Consider the following 23700-nt stretch of genomic DNA (forward strand, 5'->3'; position numbering starts at 1 on the left):
TTAAACATGAAAATAAAAGAATAAAACAACTTTTAAAAATACATACAGCTGATTCAAATCATTAAATTAAACCGTAACAAAACACTAGCGCGCGTAGTGAATAAATGGAGAACTAATTGAGAGCGAGGGAAAGTAAATTTAGAGCGAGGGAAAATCAGCTGATCGATTTTCCCTCGCCCTAAATTAGAGCTTGGGAAACGACTACTTTCATTGATGTCAGCTGTTATCGAAAATAGTCACTTTCGTTACAGAGTGATGAAAAGTTTTTTACGTAATTTGACAAAACATCACATTAGTATGTATAGTTGTAAAACCACTTTGAAGTTGTAAAGAATTAATTTTGAAACTTCTTTTTTTATGTTATGTGAGACATACAACGGTGAAAATATGGTTGTATGTTAAAGGTGTTGCAATGGTTTTGTAGGAAATTTAACGCTCTTTTTATTGGTATAAGTTATTATGCTGTACGTGTATTGGCGTAATTTCTATGCTCGTTTTAGTGAAGCTACTACAGGTAATTTTAAAAATTCACATAATCGGTCATTACAGCATAACGGGTGGGGATGGAAAATTTTTGTTTGTAATTTTTTGTTCCTTTTAGTGAGTAGAATAACTGGTAAAAATTAACGCACTTAGTAGAAACTCACCCTGTATATATACTAGTGGCTTGTAGGGGCAATAGCCCCTATATATTTATTCTAGTATTCATTTTGTACAAATTATTAGTCTCATGGGTTACCCTACCTTTAATAATCCTTTAACTTTCTTGTATATTATAACTAGCTTTACCCGCGGGCTTTGCCCCGTTAAACTTCATATGTGAGCTTGTTCGCATGACTCAATCACGTCCTGGTTGAAGTTCGTTCGCTGCGCTCACTCACCTTTAGGTTGGAGCTCGTTCGATGCGCTCACACGTCCTGGTTGAAGTTCGTTCGCTATGCTCACTCACCTTTACGGTTGCTCGTTTGCTACGCTAACTCGCCTCCGGGTTGAAGTTCTTTCGCTACGCTCACTCACCTTTACGGTTGCTCGTTTGCTACGCTAACTCGCCTCCGGGTTGAAGTTCGTTCGCTACGCTCACTCACTTTTGGTTTAAAATTAGCTGTTGTAAAGTATAAAAAAATTATAATAAAGCTGCACTCTGTTGGTAATCCTTGTAACTTTAATGCTGTTTAACATCATAGAACAGAACCAACTTGTTTAATTGAAACAGCTGTTAAGATTCATTAATTCCATTTAAATATGAGTACTCATTAGGTTAACATGGGAAACTCCAGAGCCACTGGGGCGGAGCCCGAGAGTCCGATCAGAATAAAAACCACTTAGTTTTCCTATTTAATGCCTAAAGAATCAGTGTACCAAATTTCAGCCTCCTAGGTAAGTGGGAAGTGGGAGAATTCAAAATAAGAAGGTTACAATACCTGCAGACTGCCTTTAGTGGTCCTTAAATATCCAACAGGATTACGCGTTTCGGTATTTATTATACCATCATCAGATCCATATACAAACTTGAAGTTTTTTGACTCATGATGTCACGTCACAGTTTTAAAACACAGTTACAAAACATTTAAACACGAAAAACTATTTACAGTAGGCCTACTAATTAAAAACGAGAGACAAAAGTGAAGCAATGCATGCATTTCAAATGTAGAGTCTCAACTGGAGAGTTCTCGACTGGTTGAGACTCGACATTTGAAATGCATGCATTGTTTTTGCATTGGTTTTTCCCATTTTTACCCAAAAAACTTAAATTTTTGCAATTTCTTTCCAAATTATTTTGTAGAGCTTAAAAAAACAAATAATTTAGTATATTGAAGCGTTATAATGCGTCTAATGGTTACGGAGAAAATTCAAAAAAATTGTAAATTTAAAATTCCCATGTTATTCTTATGGAGGATAAGTAAACTGTTGTAGTTTGCTTATTTATTAACATATTTTGCCCAAATTTGGAAAATGTTTTTATTTCTTACTAACTATTAACATTTTACATAAAAAAACACTTTAACCCTCCCTGTTGCAGCAAACCTAAGTATGTGTTAAACTGATTCGATTTAAATAGGGAATAAATGTGATATTTTTAAGGAGACATTTTAGTGTAAATCCAATCAGGAAAATGGAAATTCGCTTCGTCTGCAGGTTTGCTGCGGCGGGGGTATAACATCATCTGGCCGCTTTACCCGGCTAAAAGCAACATAAAGTCGACCATGGGTAAACGCTGTTTTTTCCCTTCAAATAAATGCCATTAATTCTAGTCCGATTTTGATTAAATTTGGTTTAAAGGTGTAAGACAGGATAAAATTGAATGAGTTCGCGAACCAGCATGATCGGACCACATGGGACAAGGGGTTTTACAGGGGGTTTTATGGGATAAAATATGGGTTTTCTCATTTTTGACCCTCAAAACACAAAATTTCCCATTTTCTCTCTAGACCTTATTAAAGTGAAGCTTAAAAAAACAAATAATTCAGTATATCAAAGTGTTTTTGTACGATTAATTATTGGCAATGGAGAAAATTCAAAAAAATTTTAATTCCTGTTATTCTTATGGAGAATATTGTAAAATGTTGTAGTTTGCTTGTTTTTTTTTTTTTTTTGTCCTAGGACGCTAGGCACGAGCCTGGGATTATTTTTCACATTACTTCAGGCTAGACCTAGGGGTTGCGGCATTATCACTTAGATAAAATCCAGTGGTGATTTGGCGGGGATCAAACCCGGGACCTCAGGGACCGAAGTCCCGCGCTCTAACCACTACGCCAGCTCGCTCCCGTAGTTTGCTTGTTTATGGATATATTTTGATCAAACTTGGCAAATTTATTTATTTTATACTAAGCTAGTAATATTTTACAAAAAATACACTTTATTAGTTTCCTTGTACCAGCAAACCTAGGTACTCGTTAAACCTAATATAATTTAAATAGATTAATAATTGAAAATCAATTCAGACAAATGGAAATTTGCTTAGTTGGCACTGTTGGCAGGTTTGCTGTGGCGGGGGTATTGATAGGTCTGAAGGTTTCTTCAAATGGCAGATATAGTTTATTACCGTGGGTAATCGTTTAAAAAAAACATGAACTGATTTACTTTTTCATTTTAATGTCCCCAGAGGCCAAAAACACTATTCGTTCAAATTTATATATATGTATATAAATAAATAAATATATATATACTAGCTGACCCGGCGAACTTCGTATCACCTAAGTTATAGGTTTCCCCTAAGACAGACCGATGGAAAAAAAGTACCGTTACGTTTAATTTTCAAGATGATCTCGTTCGCATCGCTCAATCACGTCCTGGTTGAAGTTCGTTCGCTACGCTCACTCACCTTTGGGTTGGAGATCGTTCGCTACGCTCACTCACCTTTAGGTTGGAGCTCGTTCGCTGTGCTCACTTGCCTTCAGGTTAGCTCGTTCGCTACGCTCACTCGCCTCCAGGTTGAAGTTCGTTCGCTACGCTCACTCACCTTTTGGTTGCAAATTAGCTGTTGTCATAAATGTAAAAGAAATAATAGTGCTGCACCCTGTTGGTAATCCTTGTAACTTTAATGCTATTGAACATCATACAACAGAACCAACTTGTTTAATTGAAACAGCTGTTAAGATTCATTAATTCCATTTCTCATAAGGTTAACATGGGAAACTCCAGAGCCACTGGGGCGGAGCCCTTTTAAGAATTTCGAAACGGGAAATAGTTTACGTCCGATTCGCATACCTACAGAATTTACACACCAAATTTCATAACGATCGGTGAAGTCGTTCCGGAGGAGTTTGCAGACAAACACTGTGACACGAGAATTTTATATATTAGATAGATATATGTGTGTGTTTGTGGGTTGGTGTGTCTGTATGTGTGGGTGCATGTGTACAAAGACAGAGCTACAGACCACACCTGTAGTCCGATTTTGATGAAATTTGGTATTTAGGTACTTCTCCATTGTATCTCCAGGCGTTATTTAATTTTTTTGAAATTTTGATTTTCAATGACAATTTTTCCATAAAATAACAGAAAAACCAGATTTTCTCAAAATCAAAAATGGCCCGAACAATTTTGATAAAAGTTTAGTATGTTATAGTCCTTTGAATTCCAAACAAAATTGTACAAATCCTATCTCCGTATAAGTTCCAAAGTGATTGTAACTTATATTATTTTCCTATAAAAAGCCCCCATAAAATAAAAAAAATCTGATTTTGGAAAAAGCTAGTTTTGATTAAAATTAGTATGCTCTGGTCCTTTATATTCTGAACAAAATGGTAGAAATCCCATTTCCGTAAAATAATATGGTTCAAAAGCTATTGTAACTTATGTTATTTTCCCATAAAAAATACCATAAAATAAAAATAAATCGGATTTTAGGAAAAAAGCCGGTTTTGATTAAGGTTAATGTGTTATGGTCCTTATAGTTCTTTAAAATAGTGCAACCCTCCATTGCTGTAACAATTACGGTTCAGAAGTTGTTGCAACTTTTGTGATTTTCCCTATAAAATATTATAGTATAGGTACACTCGCCACTTACCCATGATAAAGGGTGTTGACAAGCTTATGGGAGATAGTATGTGTCAGATTACTGATACCGTTTATTTATGATTTTGTTGCTAACCAAACATACATTGTTAGTGAGTGTTAGTTACAGATTGCATTATATAATTTAGAAGTTAGGTGAATTTTTGCATTTGCTTGCAGAATAACTTGATGCTTTGTACACTGTATTTTGTTGTCAATAATTTCTATGCTGTTTTTTTTGTGTTTTTTTGCTTTTTTCTATTTAATTTCATACTAGGAAACGTTATCAGAACGATAAATCAAATGGCAATCTCAGATATTTTATCTGTCTTCCTCAACCTTTTGAAGTTGTAGACAACGTTAGTTGAAGATTCGTCCAGTTTAGTTCATAGATGATCATGGCAAGTGCGGCGTTATAAGAGCGAATGTGTTCAAGGTAGTTTTGTGGTTTCTTGCAAACAGTAGCATTCGAATGCTGAAGGTTTTCGATTAGCTCTTGAATGAATGGTGACGGTGTAAATGATGGAAAAGATACTTTACCCTAGTGGCAGCTAGCACAGGGAAAATGAGAGGCATTCCAGCCAGCTTTCTGGGAATGACTGGGACGGGTGGCGTCGTCCTGTAATCCAGCTACTAGGAGGTCACGAATTTTGGATATTTATAGGCCTGCACTGTAGATGTGATACTCCCTCGTGTGGATTAACGTCCGCACGAGTGAGTACTACAACTATCCGCAGTACTATCCTGATAATTAGACCAATTTGTATATAACAAGGCAAAAATGTGGTTCCGATTCCACTATAAACTGTAGATCCTTTAGTTGCCGGGCTATTAATTAACAGCTGTGTCTAAGGAATGTCGGCCTTAGTCACTGGAAAGACTACAAGATCGCGCCACTCATCCTACACTCATCTCCATTCATACTTGGCTTAAAATACCTACTTTGTATGGTCGCCATTTAATAAGAAAGTATTAAAAGTATTGAAGTATATTTCTCCTTGTCTAAATGCTTTGCTGTACAGTCAACACAGGTCAGTACCAGATGGCAAATTGTGAATATATGTCATCTTTGGGAAGTGTCAGTGCACATTTGCAACCCAATAGTTGGTTGCTCAGGTGGCGACTGTGCTGTGTTATTAGGCGTCACTGCCTTTTGGTAGCGGTTGTTTTCACGATGACGCCGCCCGGCTGTTTCGTTGCCGTCGCGTAGGAGGCATTAAAAAAATTTAACAAATTGAAGCAATTATCACGCCTACAAAATCCGTCTTGGTAGTTTTTTTTTGTTTTTTTTTTCAAAACTAAGCAAATCTCAGATGTTTTCTAGCTCATCAAAGCTAGCTACCAAAACTAAGCAAAATAACCCTGTATTGGGATTCTCTAAATGTGATGTGGAAAGCAAAATAGGGACCTCTTGTCGGCAATTTTTGATTTTGAGTTATATATATATATATATATATATTTGAATTCCTTATTATATTCCGAATCACTTGTTGCAAGTCCCATGCATCAAAAGTTTTTTTTTTTAGTTATAGGACTTTGAAATTTTGATATGGAAAAGGGTCATTTTAAGAAAAACTAATTTGAAAATTTCAAATACACATAAAAACAGTTTTTTTGTGTATTTAAGGAACGATTTTGGTATAAAAAAAGCTTATAATGTCCTCTTTGGAGGCAGTACCAATTTTTGTCTTAACTCAAGGTAGTTTTCATTTAAATAAGTGTTTTATCGAAGCATGTTGTAAAAATCACATTTCAGAAAAGGGACCTCTTGTCGGCCCTATGTTAATTCTCCATAAGATAAGAAAAGGTACCTCTTGTCGGTACCGCAAAATTTGTGGAACTTTGTTGTAGTTCTCAAAATTTCCACTAGAATGCAGGACAATTTATTTTTTGTACTAAAGTCTGTTTATAAAGTGAATATGACCTCTTGTCGTTATGGTGAAATAACATTGAACGACAATGTATATGTAAAGAGGTACCTTTTCTCAGACCGTGCAGAGGCTAACAAAATGATTTATGTAGACCTTTTACATCTTCAATTTGATATTTTAACCGATATTGTCCTGTTCTATTCTATGTTAAATGAGGTATAACAATCGATAAACATTTTTTTGACAATTTCAACCTTAATTACTTATATCGGTTGTACTGAAAATTTTGTTTTGCCGACAAGAGGTCCCTTTTCGCTTTCCACATCACATATTATGCTTATCTAAATGTTGTCAATAATGTCTGAAAACTGTATGAATGATTAAACAAAATAAGACTACAGCTGATTTACTAAACAAATGTGAGATAGCTATGTGTTAACATCTGTTTTCAAGTAAACAAACTAATTCTCATAAAAATAGTATAGGCAAAATTTGACTCTTTGATGCGATATTCCTCATGACCACAGTGACTTTTATGACGTGAATGGTCAAAATGATCAACATCATTTCATATTTATATTAAGTTTTTTTTTTAAGTTATCTATCCGTCACAGACACATATCCCAATTATCCTGCATAGTTTCTTTGAAAAAATGCATACTTACTCATTCGTATTCAATTATCATCAGGCAAATTATGATCAGTTCTAGGCAAATTTTATGAAACAACTGTACACTTTATCCGTTGTAGGAAATTTGATAAATAATAGTTTAATAACAATAAAAAAATTGTTTTTACACAACAATAAGGCTGAAGGCAGCTTCATTTTCTTCAATTTCCAGTGATGATTGAAAACCATTGAAGTTCTGAAATTCATTAATGTTCTCGAACAAAATTGAACTATTGGTAACAAAGACTGTCCACCATGTCATTTCCCTATGACATCAAAAAAGGTAAATTAAGTAACGAATTGGCGTAGGCCATGGGTTTGACGTTGGGATGAGGCTGAAACAAGAAAAAAAGGTTATTATAAATTATATTTTATTAGGACTATAAATATTAAATTATATTATATAAATTATATTAGACCTATTATAAAATGTCAATTAGTGATGGGTCGGTACTTAACGTCAAATGTCGGTTTCACCGGTTCTTGGGAAAGGTACTGGGACCGAGAATCGATGGTGAAATGTGTCGGTACCAAGTTAATTGGTTATATTTTTATTTACTCATTTACAAAATTCAAATTGCAAACCATAAGGCTATTTGAAAGGGGATATTTATCATGAAATATTGTCAATAGTAGGCTAAGATTAGTGGTGCAAACATCGACTGCAATTGCTCCACCATATTCAAGCAAAAGACAGATGGTGAGCTTAATAAAGACTGGATCAATTGATGGTTTATTTGGACTCAACAAAATTATTACACTACCTTAATACCATCCTTTCCTTATCTGAGGTTGATTAATAGTAACATTAATAATAGTTACAATTTACAGTATTATTTTATTTCATTCATACAGTTCTTTATTGTACTTTGTTTTGCAAGACCTATGGAAATACAGAAGCAACATAAATAGCGCTGACTCGAACCTCAAACTCATTCCAGTTCACTCTAACTGTTTGACTTAGTCCAGTCCAGTCAGCGGCTGAATTCATATTTTTAAGCCTAATGGTTAAATGTTGGGTTATTCATGATTTGGACGAATCTATATCTATATCTATATCTATATATATATATATAATACGTGAAGCCGTTTTTTGTTAACGCAACTCCTCCCTTATTTGTGGACCAATTATATAACGTTTGAGGTGTCAAAAGATTTGTCTCAATATGTAGTTTTGCAATAAGGTTTTAGAATTCTAAAATTCCTGCCCTTAAGAGCGCGAGGCCCACTCAAAGGTCGGGTTTTCCCCATAAGAAATACATAGAACAAATTTAAAACAAAAAAACAGCTGTTTATAAGAAGCTATAGCTTTTTGGGAGTAAATATTGATGTTTGTAATATTTAGTAGGTTAAGACCAAGTTAAACAGTTCAAATCAGTTTTGTTGGAAGAACAGAAAATGCCTCAAGTTCAAAGAAGAAATATTGAACACGGTAGTAGGAAACAATTAATAATAAGATATTTTGTGCGTATGAGGAGAGTAGAAAAAGAGAGACCTGGTCTAACAGATACCCATCCAGATACATATTCACTTTGTGAGATGAATAATATTTCCCAGTTCTGCTATGCAACTTACTTTGGAAGTGAAAAAATATGCGAAGCTCATAGTGTTGTCACGGTGGGAAAGTAAACTTGCCTAAATGTCAGATCAAATGAATGCATGCAAGAAATGTTTACTTCAGACACTGACAGATCGAGATATTTCAAAACATTTTGTTAAAATTACGTTAACCAACTTTCAATGGTGTTGCTGCTTTAGCCTATTCAAAGCAGGTTATGGCTGTCCAGTTGGTAACCCCGAGTTTGTGGGTAAAAAATGGAGCACATGAAATGGTTGACATCACCCCACTTTTCAGGTTACTCTACGGAGAAAATTCGTTTGATCGGGGGATGTCTCAAATCAAAGGAATGAAATGGCCCAACTTTAATTACTTAAGAAAGGTTATCAGTACGGTAACAGTGTTCTTCAATTCTCAATGCTGGAAAAACTTTGTTGCAACATATTAACTCGAATTGAGGCAGATCGTTTAGCATTCATTAGAAGTTATCAGTTAAAATTGTGAGCAGAAATGATGTAGGTGAACCTTGGTGAGGCCATTAGAAATATTTAAAATTAGTTTCTAACAAGTTTTCAAATAACTCTAAGATGTAACTAAAGTTACTAGAATTTAAGCATAAGGTTTTCCTTGGCGTTATGTTTCATACTAGGCAGCTCATTGAGCCGCACGGGTTCCTTAGTCATATTATATTGCATTCGATCTGTAACCAAAGTGACAAATGGCAACACTGCACATTGCGCTAGACTACTATTTTAAATTTCAAGTTCGGTAAAGTTTATTTATTGATGGTCTGACAGTGAATTTCAAATTTCCCGTCAGATAATCAAATCTTAGGACGGTCGTCGAGTCCAGCAAGCGCCACCGGGTTATCACTACCCTCCCTCTCCCCCGCCACAAGTCGGAGGGACACGGACGCCTCGATGAAGTGACCGAGGCAGTCTGTATCGTACCGCCTAGTGTTAAATCAGTGTTAAGTTACCGAGTGTACATGTGTGACAAGGCAGCTGAGATGACCATCGGGCTTGGAAACCCTCCCAATTGGGTAAGAACCCATCCAACAGATTCAGAATCGATTAATTTGTGTGATTTGTATTTGTCTTGGGTTTTTTTCAAAATTATCACCAATTTAGTCATTAACTCTCGGTTAGAGGCAAATGTCTCTCACCTCGAGGCTTTAAATCCATTTAGAAATTTTACACCATATAATCGAGAGGAGGAATCTATCTGTTTTGTCGGTTCGATTATAAAAAAGGCCCTATTAATTTCAAGTAATAAATCATTTTGGTTAGGTTTTTGTAAAGTGAAAAGTTAGTACAATTTTATTTCGGAGTGTACCATTTTGTTGTTCTGTAGGTTAAGGGAGGATAAAGTATGATTTCATTTTCAGAGAGTGTTATTGTATCAGGTATTCCTCAGTTTGAGGTTCCCTTTAGAATCGCGATTCAATATTAGTGGTATTCTATTAACTCAAGATGTGTGTAGTTTATTAAGTTGTATATTGTGTTCCGTGTGGGGTACTTATCTCACATGGCGACACATTTACAGAGAGTGTTATTTTATCAAATATTCTTCAATTTAAAGCCCCTTTTTGACTGTGATCTTATTTTCATAGTTTAAAGTCCTACGAAGAGTGTAGATAAAGTGTTACGTTACGCGTAATATTCCGTGTGGGGTATATATCTCACATAGCGATATTACCGTACGTTTGAGAATAGTTCTCTGAGCAAAATTATCTTCGTAGGCGTTTAAGTCGTAAGTTCGAGCTAATTTTCCGTCAATATTTTGATTCGAAGTGCGGTGGTCTTTTGGGTATTTTTTTACAAGTTAATCTGCGTGAGGCACTTGTCTCGCGCGTCGGTAATACATCCAATGTAATTACACCCGCCCTCAAATTAATTCACGTATCACGTCTTACGGGGCACTTGTCTCGTGCGACGCAATTTGTAAATATTATTTTTTAGAATATCGGGAGGGGCATCACTCTCTTTACCCACGAAATCAAGTTTATCGTTATTTCTGTAAATGTACCGATCCCTTGCGTACCTGTTAACTTGAGATATCGTATTACATGTATCAAAGTGCTACGATTCGCCCATGAGGTGTGAAGTGTGTATGTGTAGATTTGGCGCGAGAAAGAAGCGTGTTTCGACAAACTGCAAATGGTTATGATTGAGTGTCGTTTAAACAAAATACCCCTGGCGCAGCAAACCTGCAGACTGAGCGAATTTCAACTTGTCTGATTACATTTTTGCTCAAATATTTCCATAAATAAGGCATATTTATTCCCTATTTAAACTAGGGTTGCTTTCAGAGAGGTGAAAGCCAGTTGAGCGGAACAAGCGTGATTTGATATTTGTATAAGTAACTAAATGTAAAAAAGTCAATCTACGTACTAATGCTTGTTTTATTGATTAAAATTACAATAATTCAAATTTGTTTTTACTAAATTTTGTTATTCAGATACCTCTTCCAGAAGTGCATTATGGTAGTTTTGACCAGGAAAATATTACAGTAGTTGGAATCTGATATTAACATCCAAAAAGGGCATTAAAGTATAAAAAAGAGAAAGGAAATTTAACATTCAAATTCAACTGTAGCCTACAACAAAAACATTGGACTTCATTTTTCACCCTTACAATCGGTTAAAGTATTTAAGTATAAAACGAGTATTAAAGTGTAACAACAGGAGGGGAAATTTGACACTTAAATTAAACTGTGCAACATAAAAATTGGTCTTCATTTCAACAATTGTAATTGGTTAAACTCAGCTTTCTTTGGTGGAAATAATTTATGATTGTTAATACCAAGTATTCTTGATGGAGGATATGATTGTAATATAACTGGAATGTAGGTCTTCTACCATTATTAGGACGATTTAGAGATGGCATTTTAATACTGGCCTTAATAAAACCATTGGCCATTGGATACAGAATATTTTGATGAAAAATCTAGTAGCTACAAATTTAACATGGGGGTGGAATGTCTAGTTGTATTGATAGTCAAAAGATAAAACATAGGCCTACAAAAAATGTACGGCTATTTTAATGTAAGACTCAAATGTAAAACACCTTTAAAAGACTAAAATGATCTGAATTATCAATCATGTATTTCAATGTGTAAAAACGTAAAAACTGCAAAAAGAAAACACAAGTAATAAGTAAACATCGCATTCAGCTGATTTAAGTGAAAACAGAATAATAATAAGAAGGGAAGACTGTTGAGATTTAGTAATATCTCTAATCATGTTTCTAACAGACTGTGTTTAATATTAATTTATTGTTTATTAACAGATGATTTGTTAGTGTTCAAGTTGAATTCGAATAAACAACATCATTCAGGTTTTTGTTAAAATAATTTTTTATAGTTTTCTAGTTAGTGATAATTTGTAGATTCTCGGAATATTCAACATGGTAGCAGAAGCCCGTGGTTCGAATTCGTTAACTAATTTCATCTTTGTCTTGAGTCAATGTTAATTTATTTTGCAAAAGTCAAAATTAAATATTTGTGTTGTTTGTAAACCTCTTCAAGATTATTTGTTAGTAAATATAAATAATGGAGTTTACCAAACTGCAAGTAGGACTTTTTGATGGCAAAAATTGGTCAACTTGGAAATATAAAATATGCACACTTCTAAGAAGCATACCAAAAGCGTTGGATGTTGTGGAGGGGAATCTGCAAATGCCCAAGGAGCTGAATCCAGGAGCAATAGAACAGGAGAAGGCTAGGTATGATTTAGATGTAGCTAATTTTACCAAGGCTGACAGCATGGCACTGATAGTTATGACAACAAACATGACGGAGGAAACTTTACAAAAAGTTATGCGTTTTTCAAAGGCTAGGGAAGTATGGCTAGAACTTCATAAGCTGTACGATGGTGTCTCAGAGGACAAAGCTTACAATATTTGTTTGGAATTCTTTAGCTACAAAAGAGATTCCACTGATGACATATCCAGCCATTTGTCAAAGCTCAAAAACCTATGTAATGACTTAAAGCTAGAAATTAGTAAAGACACTTAAAGTAACTGTGACTTACCTGAATTATTTCTAATTTGCAAAATTCTTACTGGTTGAGTTTTTTCTCATTTAAGTCTAGTTGGATGTTAATGGAGAAATCTGAGAGAACCATTGACACACTTACTACACAGCTTTGTGCATATGAAAAAGCATTGAATGCCAGAAATTTGCAAAACTGTAGTGAGGCTTTAGTGGTAAAATCTGGAAGAAAGATTAATGACCATGCCTTGAGTAAGAATTCAGGAGTAAAGGACAGTAAACAAAAGAAAAGCTTAGTTTGCCATTATTGTAAGCAATCAGGTCATAAAGTTAGGCAATGTAATAAGTGGAAAGCTGATGGTAGGCCAGCCAAACCTTCCAATCAGATATCTAACTTTAGCAAATCAGAGGGAGGAGATTCTGGGAAGAACATGGGTCTCATGACATTCAGTGAAGTAAATTTTACTGAAGGCTCTGATGAAAATTGCTGGTATGTAGATAACAGAGCAACTAATCACGTAACTTTAAAAGAAGATTTATTTCAGACCTTTGAGCCCTTTTACAGGAATATAGCGCTACCACAAGTTGTTGTTTTTATAGACTAATTTGTGATAAATTCTTGATAATTGCTTCCCAAGTTTGGACGTATTTTAAAATTTATGAAGCAAACAACAGATTTGCGAAATGCATTATATTATTTTAATGGGCTTATCTCCAGAGGTGGGCGGTCTAAAAGGTCTTACAACCTAATGAAATACCTAAAAACCCATAATACCAGTACAGGCACTAGGCCTACAAAAAAACCATCACAGTCACCAAACTGTAATATTTCATTTCATTCATTCATTATCTATCTATATATTAATTACGTAAGCCGATTATTTGCGTCAAAACTGTGGGTGACTGGGAAATCGTAGAACGACGGGATAGGGCTCAAATTAAAGGTCCCGACCCCGTGACGGCGGGAAAAATAGTGAAATTCCCAAAATCTTAACACAAAATTAGATATATCGTAAAATGTTCTCCATAAGAATAGCATTAGAAGGTATTTTACTGCTGATTTTTGTTTACTTCAATACAGCTGATCGTGATTTATCATCAAGCAAGTGAGCAATATTACATTCAGTCAATTCTGCAATGTAATGTATACTATATAAAACCAACTAAAAAAATTATTTTCAAGATTAAAGAAACGATTAAAGATTAATTCTTCTTTGTTTTGATTTCAAAACATATGTTAAAGATTTATTCCACACTTTTTTGTAAATTTACTAACATTTTTATTTGAGCCTTTGTTATTAATCACTCCTCAGAAAGGCTGGCCTAATATTCATTTCCTAATTTATATAATTTCATTAATCTGTTCAATTAATCATTAATAATATTCATTCCATAGCCTATATATTTTTTTACAAAGTCCACAACTTAATTATTTATTAAATATATAAGAGAATTGCAATACATCAAAATTTCTTATATCATTTCAAAATTAGTCCTTAAGGAATCAAAATTCAAGAAGCAGTGAAACAGTGATCCATGTGTTCAACAATTAATTATGTGAACATTGAGATTGGAGAGAGAAGGGAGCCAGAGTGGAAGTTGAAACTGTTAGTTAGAAGAAGGAGTCCAAATTTTATCTAAATTAAATTAATTAATATTATCAAGAAAACCAATTTAATCAAGTTGTATCACAGTAAACCTCAAGAGGACTCAACCCCATCATTGTATTTCCAAAATTAAGTATAAACTTTTCTTTTAAACTCTTTTAAATTCAGTGCTAATTGGACTTACCTTTTGGACAACATCAAAATTAGATTTTTTCATTGTTGGGATTTTGTAAGTTTAACACCTTAATTAGGCCTATTTGGACACTATTAAATTTATTAATTCTTAGCATTCAAGCCAGCATGACACCCTATCCTGAAATATAGCACATCAAAATTATTTGAACCTTTATTTCAAACTTATCTTTTATTTCATTTTTAATTTCAACCCCTACACACTATTGTCAGTCCTTTCATTATAACGTTAGGCCTTTTAAATTTCATTGCATGTTTGTTCATTCGTTTCAATTAAACACCTTTTGCAATTCGTATATCTTTGTTCACTTATTAACTTTAAACTTTTATAGAATAGCCCTAGCCTAAAATGAATATTGTAAGGTGAGTTTACAAATTGGCGCACCAACGTGTTGGCTTGAATAGCTCATTAACTTTATTGCAATTCTCACCATAACTAGCCTATAAGTTTGTTAGATTTAAGAGTTTGCATTGTTAACTTTTCCCGTAATTGACCATGTTTCCCAAAATAATCAACACAACAACATCGCAGATTTAATAATCACGCATGACCTAACAAATTTTACATTAAAATGTCGGAAAATAAATATAATTTATGGCCTAAACGAAACTACCCGTCTATGGATAGAATGCCGAGTTCAAGCGACGACGCCGACGACGACATAAATAGCAGAACACACGGCAGCCATTTTGAGCAACCAGCAGAACAACAAACCCAAGAAGAAGCCTCAAATTTCAACGACCACCAACCGTTCACCGAATCCATTGACCAATCAGACAGCGTTGATCATTCGACTTTACCCGCCTTTGTTCCACCACCTGAACTGCCTCTAGCCGAAACGTCACCGACCAAAAACAAAATTGTGCCGTCGTGCCGAATACAGCTGGACTTAAGCAACATTCCCCAAACCTCGTTCAATGTGACAGACAATATTGCAGACAGCCAACGAACAGCTGATATCATTCAAACACAGTCTCAAACCGAAAATAATGTGAATCTCGAGCTTCATAAGCATTCTGACACTTCAACTGATGAATTAAACGGCACAAATCCTCCTGTACAGACACCCACAATCGATATGAACATATTAGTTAACCTAACCTTATGACTAACTTAAGTAATAAGTTTGAACAAACCAGTGCTGAATTAAAGTCAGAAATCTGTGAAACTAAATCCGAAATCCGTGAAACTAAATCAGAAATTCAAGAAATAATTGCTGAATTAAAGTCAGAAATTCGTGAAACTAAATCGGAAATTCAAGAAATAACAAACCTGCAGATTAATCAAACTGAAGCTAAACTAATTAAAACATTCAACAATAAAATAAACGAAACCTACCAAGAAATCCAGGCATGTAGAAACGCATTTGAATCACAAATACGTGAAACTAGAGAAAGCCAAATTGAAATAAAGTCAGAAATAAATGCCATAAAATTAACACAAAGTATTTTAACTGAAGAAACAGCTAGACTAAATGATCGGCTAATTTTAAAAATTGAAGACTCTCAAAATCAGTCGAAACAATTTGTTGTTAATAGCATATCAAGACAACAATCTAATTCAGAAATAGAGCAGAACAAATTCCAAGAACAAATAATTTCTAGCGTAAAATCACAGTTAGAAGAACATAAATCTAATTTCGAGCAGAAAATATAAGAAATCACAGTTAAAACACAACTTGACAATGAGCGTAACTCAAACATAAATTTAACTGCCCTACAAAATGAAGTATTGCCTAAAATCACCCTACAAACTAGATTAATTGAAACACAAACGCTCAAAATTCAGACTCTCAACCAAAATTTAATCAAATGTGAGTCTGAAGTAAACAACTTAAAGCAAGCTAACCCAATAAATGGACAAGCAGGTGCGATTCAAGTAATCTGTAGCGGTAATGAGAATAACGATCGTCAACTGCCGAAATTTAATGGACGAAGCGGTAACCCAATGGAATATCTGCGCAAACTTAAGCGATATTACGAGAGAGGGATCGAAAGGAATATGAACTGCAATCAAACCGAATACCTTAAAGACCTATTGGAAACGTCATTTGAAGGACCCGCATCCCGATGGTTGCAACTAATCAGATCAGACACTCTTGATTGGGACAATTTTGCTAAGGAATTTGAATACAAATATTGGAGTCAAGCCGTCCAAAGAGGAATAAAAGCCAAGACTGAGTCTGAAAAATATCGAGCGAATGGAACCTTGAGCCGTACGGAATATTTAATTGTGTACTTTTATTGCAATCCATCTCCCCTAGTTTAAGTGAAGAGGAGATCGTATCATTATTGGCAGAGCGATTTGATTCAATCATCCAGGACAGTGTTAATGTGCAAAATATCACCACAATAAGAGCCATGGAACGACTTCTACAGAAGGATGACATTCGAGACGGACCTAAGAAAGTTAAGAGCTACAACAGTCATCAGAACAGCAGACTGTCTAGCCCTAACATACAAAACCCGAAACATTACCATGATCGATCTACTAACCAACAAGCTTACATGCCTAAGATGAACTTCCAACACAGCGATAACTATGCACAGAACCACCAACATCATAGTTACCGATACAACGGAAACAATGGTAATGAGTCCCAACAGTACCAACGGGCGCACCGAGACAACAAACCATATCAGCGTGACCACTACCCGGACCGGAACTATGGCCAAAACTACAAATATAATCAGAATCACCCTAACAAGGAACAAAATCAACTATGCGCGATGTATAGGCAAAATTCCAACTCGCCTAATACCCCGATTACTCCACAACTAAACAGCCACCATTCAGGTTCTCGTTTTCTACAATCTCCACAGAGGTCGGAAAACCACTCGTCGCTGTAGACTATGTCCGAGGAAGAGTTATGTTGCCAACTGATTCTTCATTGAATACAGTGCCGAAATATATTATGTGATAAAAACAACTTTCTCTTAGAAGATGAATTATAAGATATTTAATAGTTCCAAACTTAATAAAGCCAGTCATCCTTGGAGTCTATGTACTATCTGCCCTTAAAATGGATTCGAATTTAATACAATTGAAATCAATATGCAAATCAACAATAATAATGTTACAGTGAAGTTTAATTTGTGTAATCATGAAGGAAAAATATGTCAAATAGTAGTTAATAATAATAGCCATAGGCCAAATAATAATCTTCAAAATGATCATAGAAGAGGAGATAGAAAATGGTAAAGAAGATCTCGGCAACATAAACTATAAAAACTTTGTGTAAATAAAATCCTATTCAATCCATATTCATCAAGTGTCACAAATTATATTAGAGGAGATCGTCTTGAACCTTAATCGCGAGTGTGTGTACCCTTTCCCCATTTCCCAAGTGAAAACTGTGAGAACATATCCTTAACATTGCTTCTATTGCTATTCCCCTTGTGTCAGGTCATGAACTATCTTAACCCTCACTAATTTCCCCATTTATGTTTTGTTCCTGTGTTTATGTAAATTTAGATTAAGAAGTTTCTAATCATCATCATCTAATAATATCAATCATTTAAGGGTGCGCTCTACCTCAGCTCGGAAATCTCAGAACGATGTTCGAAGTGTCCGCCAGACTGCGCCGTGTCGGTGCAACCCAGTTGGAGGGGAAGTGGTGGGGGGAGCTAGGAGGTTCGCGGTTCGCGAGTTGACTGCTACGCTAGGCAGAGCCCTGCGGAGCTCCCGACGCACACACGCGCAAGCGCAACCGGGTTCTTATTCGCGCGTCCGCGTATCTTTTGCTTCTGCTCAACCTCCATCATGCCCTGCCACCGACACTCACTGGCAGCAACTTGACGTTCGCTATCGCTCCCATAAGCTTATACAGTAAAAAGTAAAACATTCCTAAATATTGAGTCTTGTGTGTCATTATTGAATTAAAAAAAATACTTTAGTTATACTTTGTCAAGTATCACTACATTAAATTATAGTAATCTTAAGGTTTTTTTTTTAAATCAACTGTTATATTTATTTATTTTCTTTTGTTGATGTTTTAAGATTTTCATTATTATTTAACTTTATTCCAACTGTAGCTATGGGCACAGAATCAGTCGGTATCTAAAAAAAAAAATAAAATAAATAAATTCAGGTAGGGAAAAGCCCTGTGGTCCAATTTTGACCATTTTGGAATGCCGTACAAAGGGGGACACATCAGTTGTTACTATTGAGCAAAGATTACACTGAAGATTACTCATGTAGGGGTTCAATGGAAATAAACTAATACTACCCTGCCATGGCTTGGTTCCCAGGTACTACTACATAAAACCAAGGATACCGTCACTTATAATTGAGACTTTTAACGAAATTCCCATAATAGGGAATAATCTATTACCGTAGATGTCATGGTAAGACCTAAACCTGGAACCGAAATGTAAATCTATATAGTATATAAAATTACAGTTTTCCTTTGAGGTGGATATGTTTTTATTCTTCCCATTGGTGTAGCTATATTATAACAATCCTAATCCAAACCAACCTATACTAATATTAAAGCAGAAACAGTATGAATCCTTGTTCATACACATATATATATGCAGGGTGTTTTTTTAAAAACTTGCATCTTTATTTATGTAAAAACCGCAATAGATAGAAATATGCAGTTTGCGGGAATCATCTATTGACGTAGGAGGCCAAATTTTTTTGAATTCAACGTAACATTCACATTCCCCCCTTACCCCCTGCCACCAACTTAATTTTTTTAAATAGCAAGGTGCCCCTTGTGACATATTAAATGAAAGAGTATTGCTGTTAGTTTTGTGGAATTATTACGAGTAAAATTTATTATAACAAACTTATGGAGGTTTGTTAGCAAATATAATCAATTTAATTACTTGCTCACACTTTACAGACTATGCATCAAAAGTAAATCTCAGAAGAAATTTAGTGATGTTATGAAAGAGTTTGATTTATTTATAACCTATTTGAGCATTGGCCAAAACAAAATATCACAATAATATTTGATCACATAAGCATGTCATCATTTGCTGATGTGAGCCCCAATTATTATTGAGAGACTTAGCAACATGCAAGAATATACATTTTGGTTATATTACAGTATTGATCAATACAGTATGCATTCATTGATTCAACGATTTTTTTTAAACTATAGACTACGATAAGCAATAAAATGCATAAACATACGCTTGTAAATTTAGTTACCTATCCTTCGTAATGTAATGACGTATTTACAGTAATGTGTATTATGATAATTAAATGCCAGAAACTGAGTATCTAAATCCCGTAAACTGATGCCTAAATATCGTACAAACACCAGGCGGCCCGCTGCCAGTCGCGGGAGACATTTTTGTTTACAAATATAAATCTGTTTAAAAAACACCTTTGTTCGCGTTATAAATCTGTAATATTGGTGTTATTTCTTGTGTCACGACAAACACGATGGTATTTTGAATGGAATTTTTAGCGTCTTATTAACGATGTTAGCATACGTTTTAAAAATTAACAGCAGCATAAAAACTATTGTGAGGAAAAATTTTACAATGTATGGAAATGTTAACAATAAACCTACCAGTAAGCCATAAAAATGTCAGAAAGATTTGCTCAGTGATTTGTTTACAATTAAATTTTAAACTTCAGTGTTAGTGCTTAGTGTCAGTGTTACCACGTAAAATTTATTTAAACCAGCTTATATTTTATTTTTGTTTCAACAAACTCACATATTTATTTCCCCGACAGTAGCCAGCCGAGCTCCTAGCGCCAATGCCGCGCCAAGCGATTTTATGCCCATTTTTAATCGCTTCAAGTTCAAAATGATACAAGCAAACTCCGTATCAAAAAAAGCTTCATATAATAAATAGCTGCTGTTAGGAATCCTCACAGTGGTGTCTCTCTACATACTTGAATCTATAAAGTATGTGAATGAAATAAACCCCCCAAGAAACCGAGACCTGCACCACTACGACACCCGTCATGGCTCCAAATTTGCACTACCAGTTCACCGAACAACTCTTTGAGAGAAAAAACCTTCCTACACCGGCTGCAAGCTGAGGAACCATCTACCTGACTACCTGAGAGACCTGACTGGCATCAAGCTACACCAGGAGTTGAAGAAGTGGCTAATCGCAAGACCCTTCTACTCAATAAAGGAATTTTATGAAAATTAACATGTACAATTCACTATTGTATTGACACTATTGTAATTCTTGACGAATTAACAATAAAGAATATTGTATTGTATTGTATTGTATTTTATGAAAATTATGGGAATTAACATGTACAATTCACTATTGTATTGACACTATTGTAATTCTTAATGAATTAACAATAAAGAATATTGTATTGTATTGTATTGTATTGTATTGTATTATTGTATTGTAATAAAATTCATACTTTAATCTAAAACTTTGCCGCAGGAATTTTTTTCCTGACCAAAAAATAAAAAAGTTCCTTGCTTACTACATTTTTCATGTTTTTAGTTGTGTTAAAAAACGATCATCAGTTTTAATTTGCCTAAATAAATTATAAAAAATATGTTTAGGTTCAAACAAACTATATAGTAAGAAGCACTGTCTTTTCCAGAAAATAAAAATAAAAATTTGAAATTTTTACGTTGGCAAATAAGTGAAGCAGGGCAGGTTGAGTGAAAGTATGTTTGTGTAAAAGACAGAGGTTCATTCGGCCCGTCCGCCTCGGCATCCCACCAATTCGACTGGTGGGCACGGACCGTTTTCCCACCACACAGCGTGCTATCCAGTAGAGTATTATACCATGGTCTGACCTTGACTAATTGCGTACGTTGTGCACTAGTGTAGTTGACTACTAACAGTTCATACTCAATGTCAGTTGACAATCAATGACAACTAAACTCTTCATTCCACTAATACTAGCTTCACTCTACTCGTAATCATTGGTTCAGGACATGAACTGTGGTTGCGGTGCTGTTTCTTTGCGTGTTACTAGCAATATTATTTTCGTGAATGATTTCATTTTCAAATAAACTATTCGTCTTTGAAAATTTACCACACTGTATTCTTTTAATACTTTTCGATGAAATGCAACCATACAAAGTAGGTATTTTAAGCCAAGTATGAATGGAGATGAGTATTCAATTATTTACCACATATATCTAGGCCTTAGTACTTTGAACTTGAGGTTAAGCATTTTAAGATCTAAATAGCTTTAATGTATATTGTACCGATGGACACAACACACATTTTATAAGAAGATTTGTAAGGAATTAGTTTCAGTCCAATTGAGGGGGGAGGCGCCAAAATAGGTGTTTGCCCCGGGTGCTGAATAGCCTAGTTACGTCCGACAATACACACCAAAACACTCAAAACACGGTGAAAATCAGTGCAAGTGTGCAAGCGAGTGAGAAACACGTGGTCGTGGTAGTCGCCTCAGTTGTCATCTTCCCGGGCGCGCGCATGCGCAGACGGCTCGGCGCCATGGTTTTGGGGATGGGGATGGGATTTTGAGGCTGTAGCCTAGTAGAGCAGTATAAGGCCTTAGCCACTTATAACCCCTCTCTATACTAAATACCGGTACTAAATAAATAAATAAATATACTATTTGACCAAAAACTTGATCTTGGCAAGAGGTCATCGGTGCAGAGTAATTTAGTATATTGAAGCGCTGTTGTATGCCTACGGTCAGGAAGAAAATAAAAAAAAGTGTTGTTAAAAATTACCATGTTATTCTTATGGAGAAAATTAAAACCGTTTTAATTTACTTGTTTATGGGTATACTGTATGTTGATAACATTTGGCAAATTCGTTAATTTCATTCTACTGACGTATGGTCAAGAAACACTTTTTACCTTCCCCGTAGCAGCAAACCTAAGCACTCGTTAAATCTAATGTTATTTAAATAGGAATAAGTTTGTCTTAGTTATGGAAATATTTTAGTAAAAAATACTGTAATCATACAAGTTGAAATTCACTTAGTGAATAGTTTTGCTGCAACAGGGTATTTTATTTGTAGACCCGTGTTATGACTTGTAGTGGATTTGAACTTGAAGTTGAATGGCTGAGTGGTCAATAGTCTAGCTAGAACATTTGAGGTATCAGATTCAAGTCCCCAACTTGGAGGGGTTAATTGCAAAAATTTAAAAATGCTGTTTTAATACAGTACTATTGAGTACTGGTTTTCTTAAAACACTTTTATTATGGTTGTTATTACAACAATCTCATACCCGACGTATATAAACAAACTTATCCTTTGGTAAAGTTTTAAAGCTGTATCTGTGCAAGCAAGTTGCGTTGGCTGAGTATAACTGTTTACAAAGAGGACAGTATATGTGTAAAAACGGCGACGACGCAAAGATAGAACAGAATCAACCGAGAGGAGGGGAAATATCGATCGATGGCTGTGGTGGGAGAGCCGACGACAGGTTGACCCGTTGGCCGCGCCACTGCACGGTGCCTTGAAGAGCGCTTGCAAGCCTTTCGAGTCTGCGTGTTTACATAGTTATCATTCAACTTTTTAGAAAACTAATTCCAGGTTCTTGTTTTTAAGAATCTATTGCAGGTTTCCCGTTTTTTATTTTTTCTCCAAAAATTATTTTAATGTATTAAAACTCATGATAAAAAACGCCTATTTTTACATTTTTCACCAACCTTTGAGCCCAACATTTTTTAAATTATCAAAATTAAAAAAAAAACGGGAAACCTACAATAACATTTAACGAAAAATATGACACCAAGATATTTTAAATCGGTTCACAATTGGGGCTACAATCTGGAAGAACTAAAACCCTTACATTTGCGCGCGCCAGACGGGTAGAGCGCACCCTTAATGTGACCCATAACTAGCTTTAAATATGATTCATACTAAATGATTCATGAATTCCATTTCATATTCGTTTGAAATTTGTCTTTCATTCCATATCATACAAATTTCTGAGGAGATAAATTGTAATATTTTATTTCATTCATTCATTATTTAGTATTAAGTTTCTTAAAATGTTAACTTTTGTTCATACACCTTTGTTATTAATTACTCCTCAGAAAGGCTGGCCTAATATTCATTTTCCTAATTTATATAATTTCATTAATCTGTTCAATTAATCATTAACTGTACATGTTGCTCGAAATCGAGCAATTGCAAAGAAGTACAGGAGTTATTTATAAACAAATGACTTGTTTAAAAACTAATAACAGTCAAAATTTCCGATGATTTTAAAAGAGTCGACTAAAAGATTATTAACTAATGGAAATACTCACAATTTACATAACAGCCCTATTCCAGTTTAAAGGGTCAATTTTTAACTATCAAACTGCCCATGGAGGGGAAAAGGCAAGCTTGCAATTTAAGTCAACGTAAAAAGGCTGTAAGCTTTTATAATGTACCGT

At 34.8% G+C, this 23700-nt stretch overlaps 1 protein-coding gene across 1 annotated transcript in view; it reads right to left on the minus strand.

Annotated features, from left to right (window-relative positions):
- Nucleotides 1–7104: 7104 nt before the first annotated feature.
- The window catches only part of LOC128982961 (serine/threonine-protein phosphatase 5), a 161350-nt gene continuing 144754 nt past the window's right edge, over nt 7105–23700 (minus strand). Inside the window, exon 11 of the mRNA XM_054402071.1 lies at nt 7105–7373. Within this exon, the coding sequence (XP_054258046.1) occupies nt 7305–7373 (69 nt within the window). The 3' untranslated portion in view covers nt 7105–7304. The remainder of the gene's footprint in view (nt 7374–23700) is intronic.

This window comes from Macrosteles quadrilineatus, unplaced genomic scaffold (assembly GCF_028750875.1).
Source record: "Macrosteles quadrilineatus isolate MER2022 unplaced genomic scaffold, UCM_ALF_1.0 Scaffold_1__1_contigs__length_201487025, whole genome shotgun sequence".
NCBI classification, from domain to species: Eukaryota; Metazoa; Arthropoda; class Insecta; order Hemiptera; family Cicadellidae; genus Macrosteles; species Macrosteles quadrilineatus.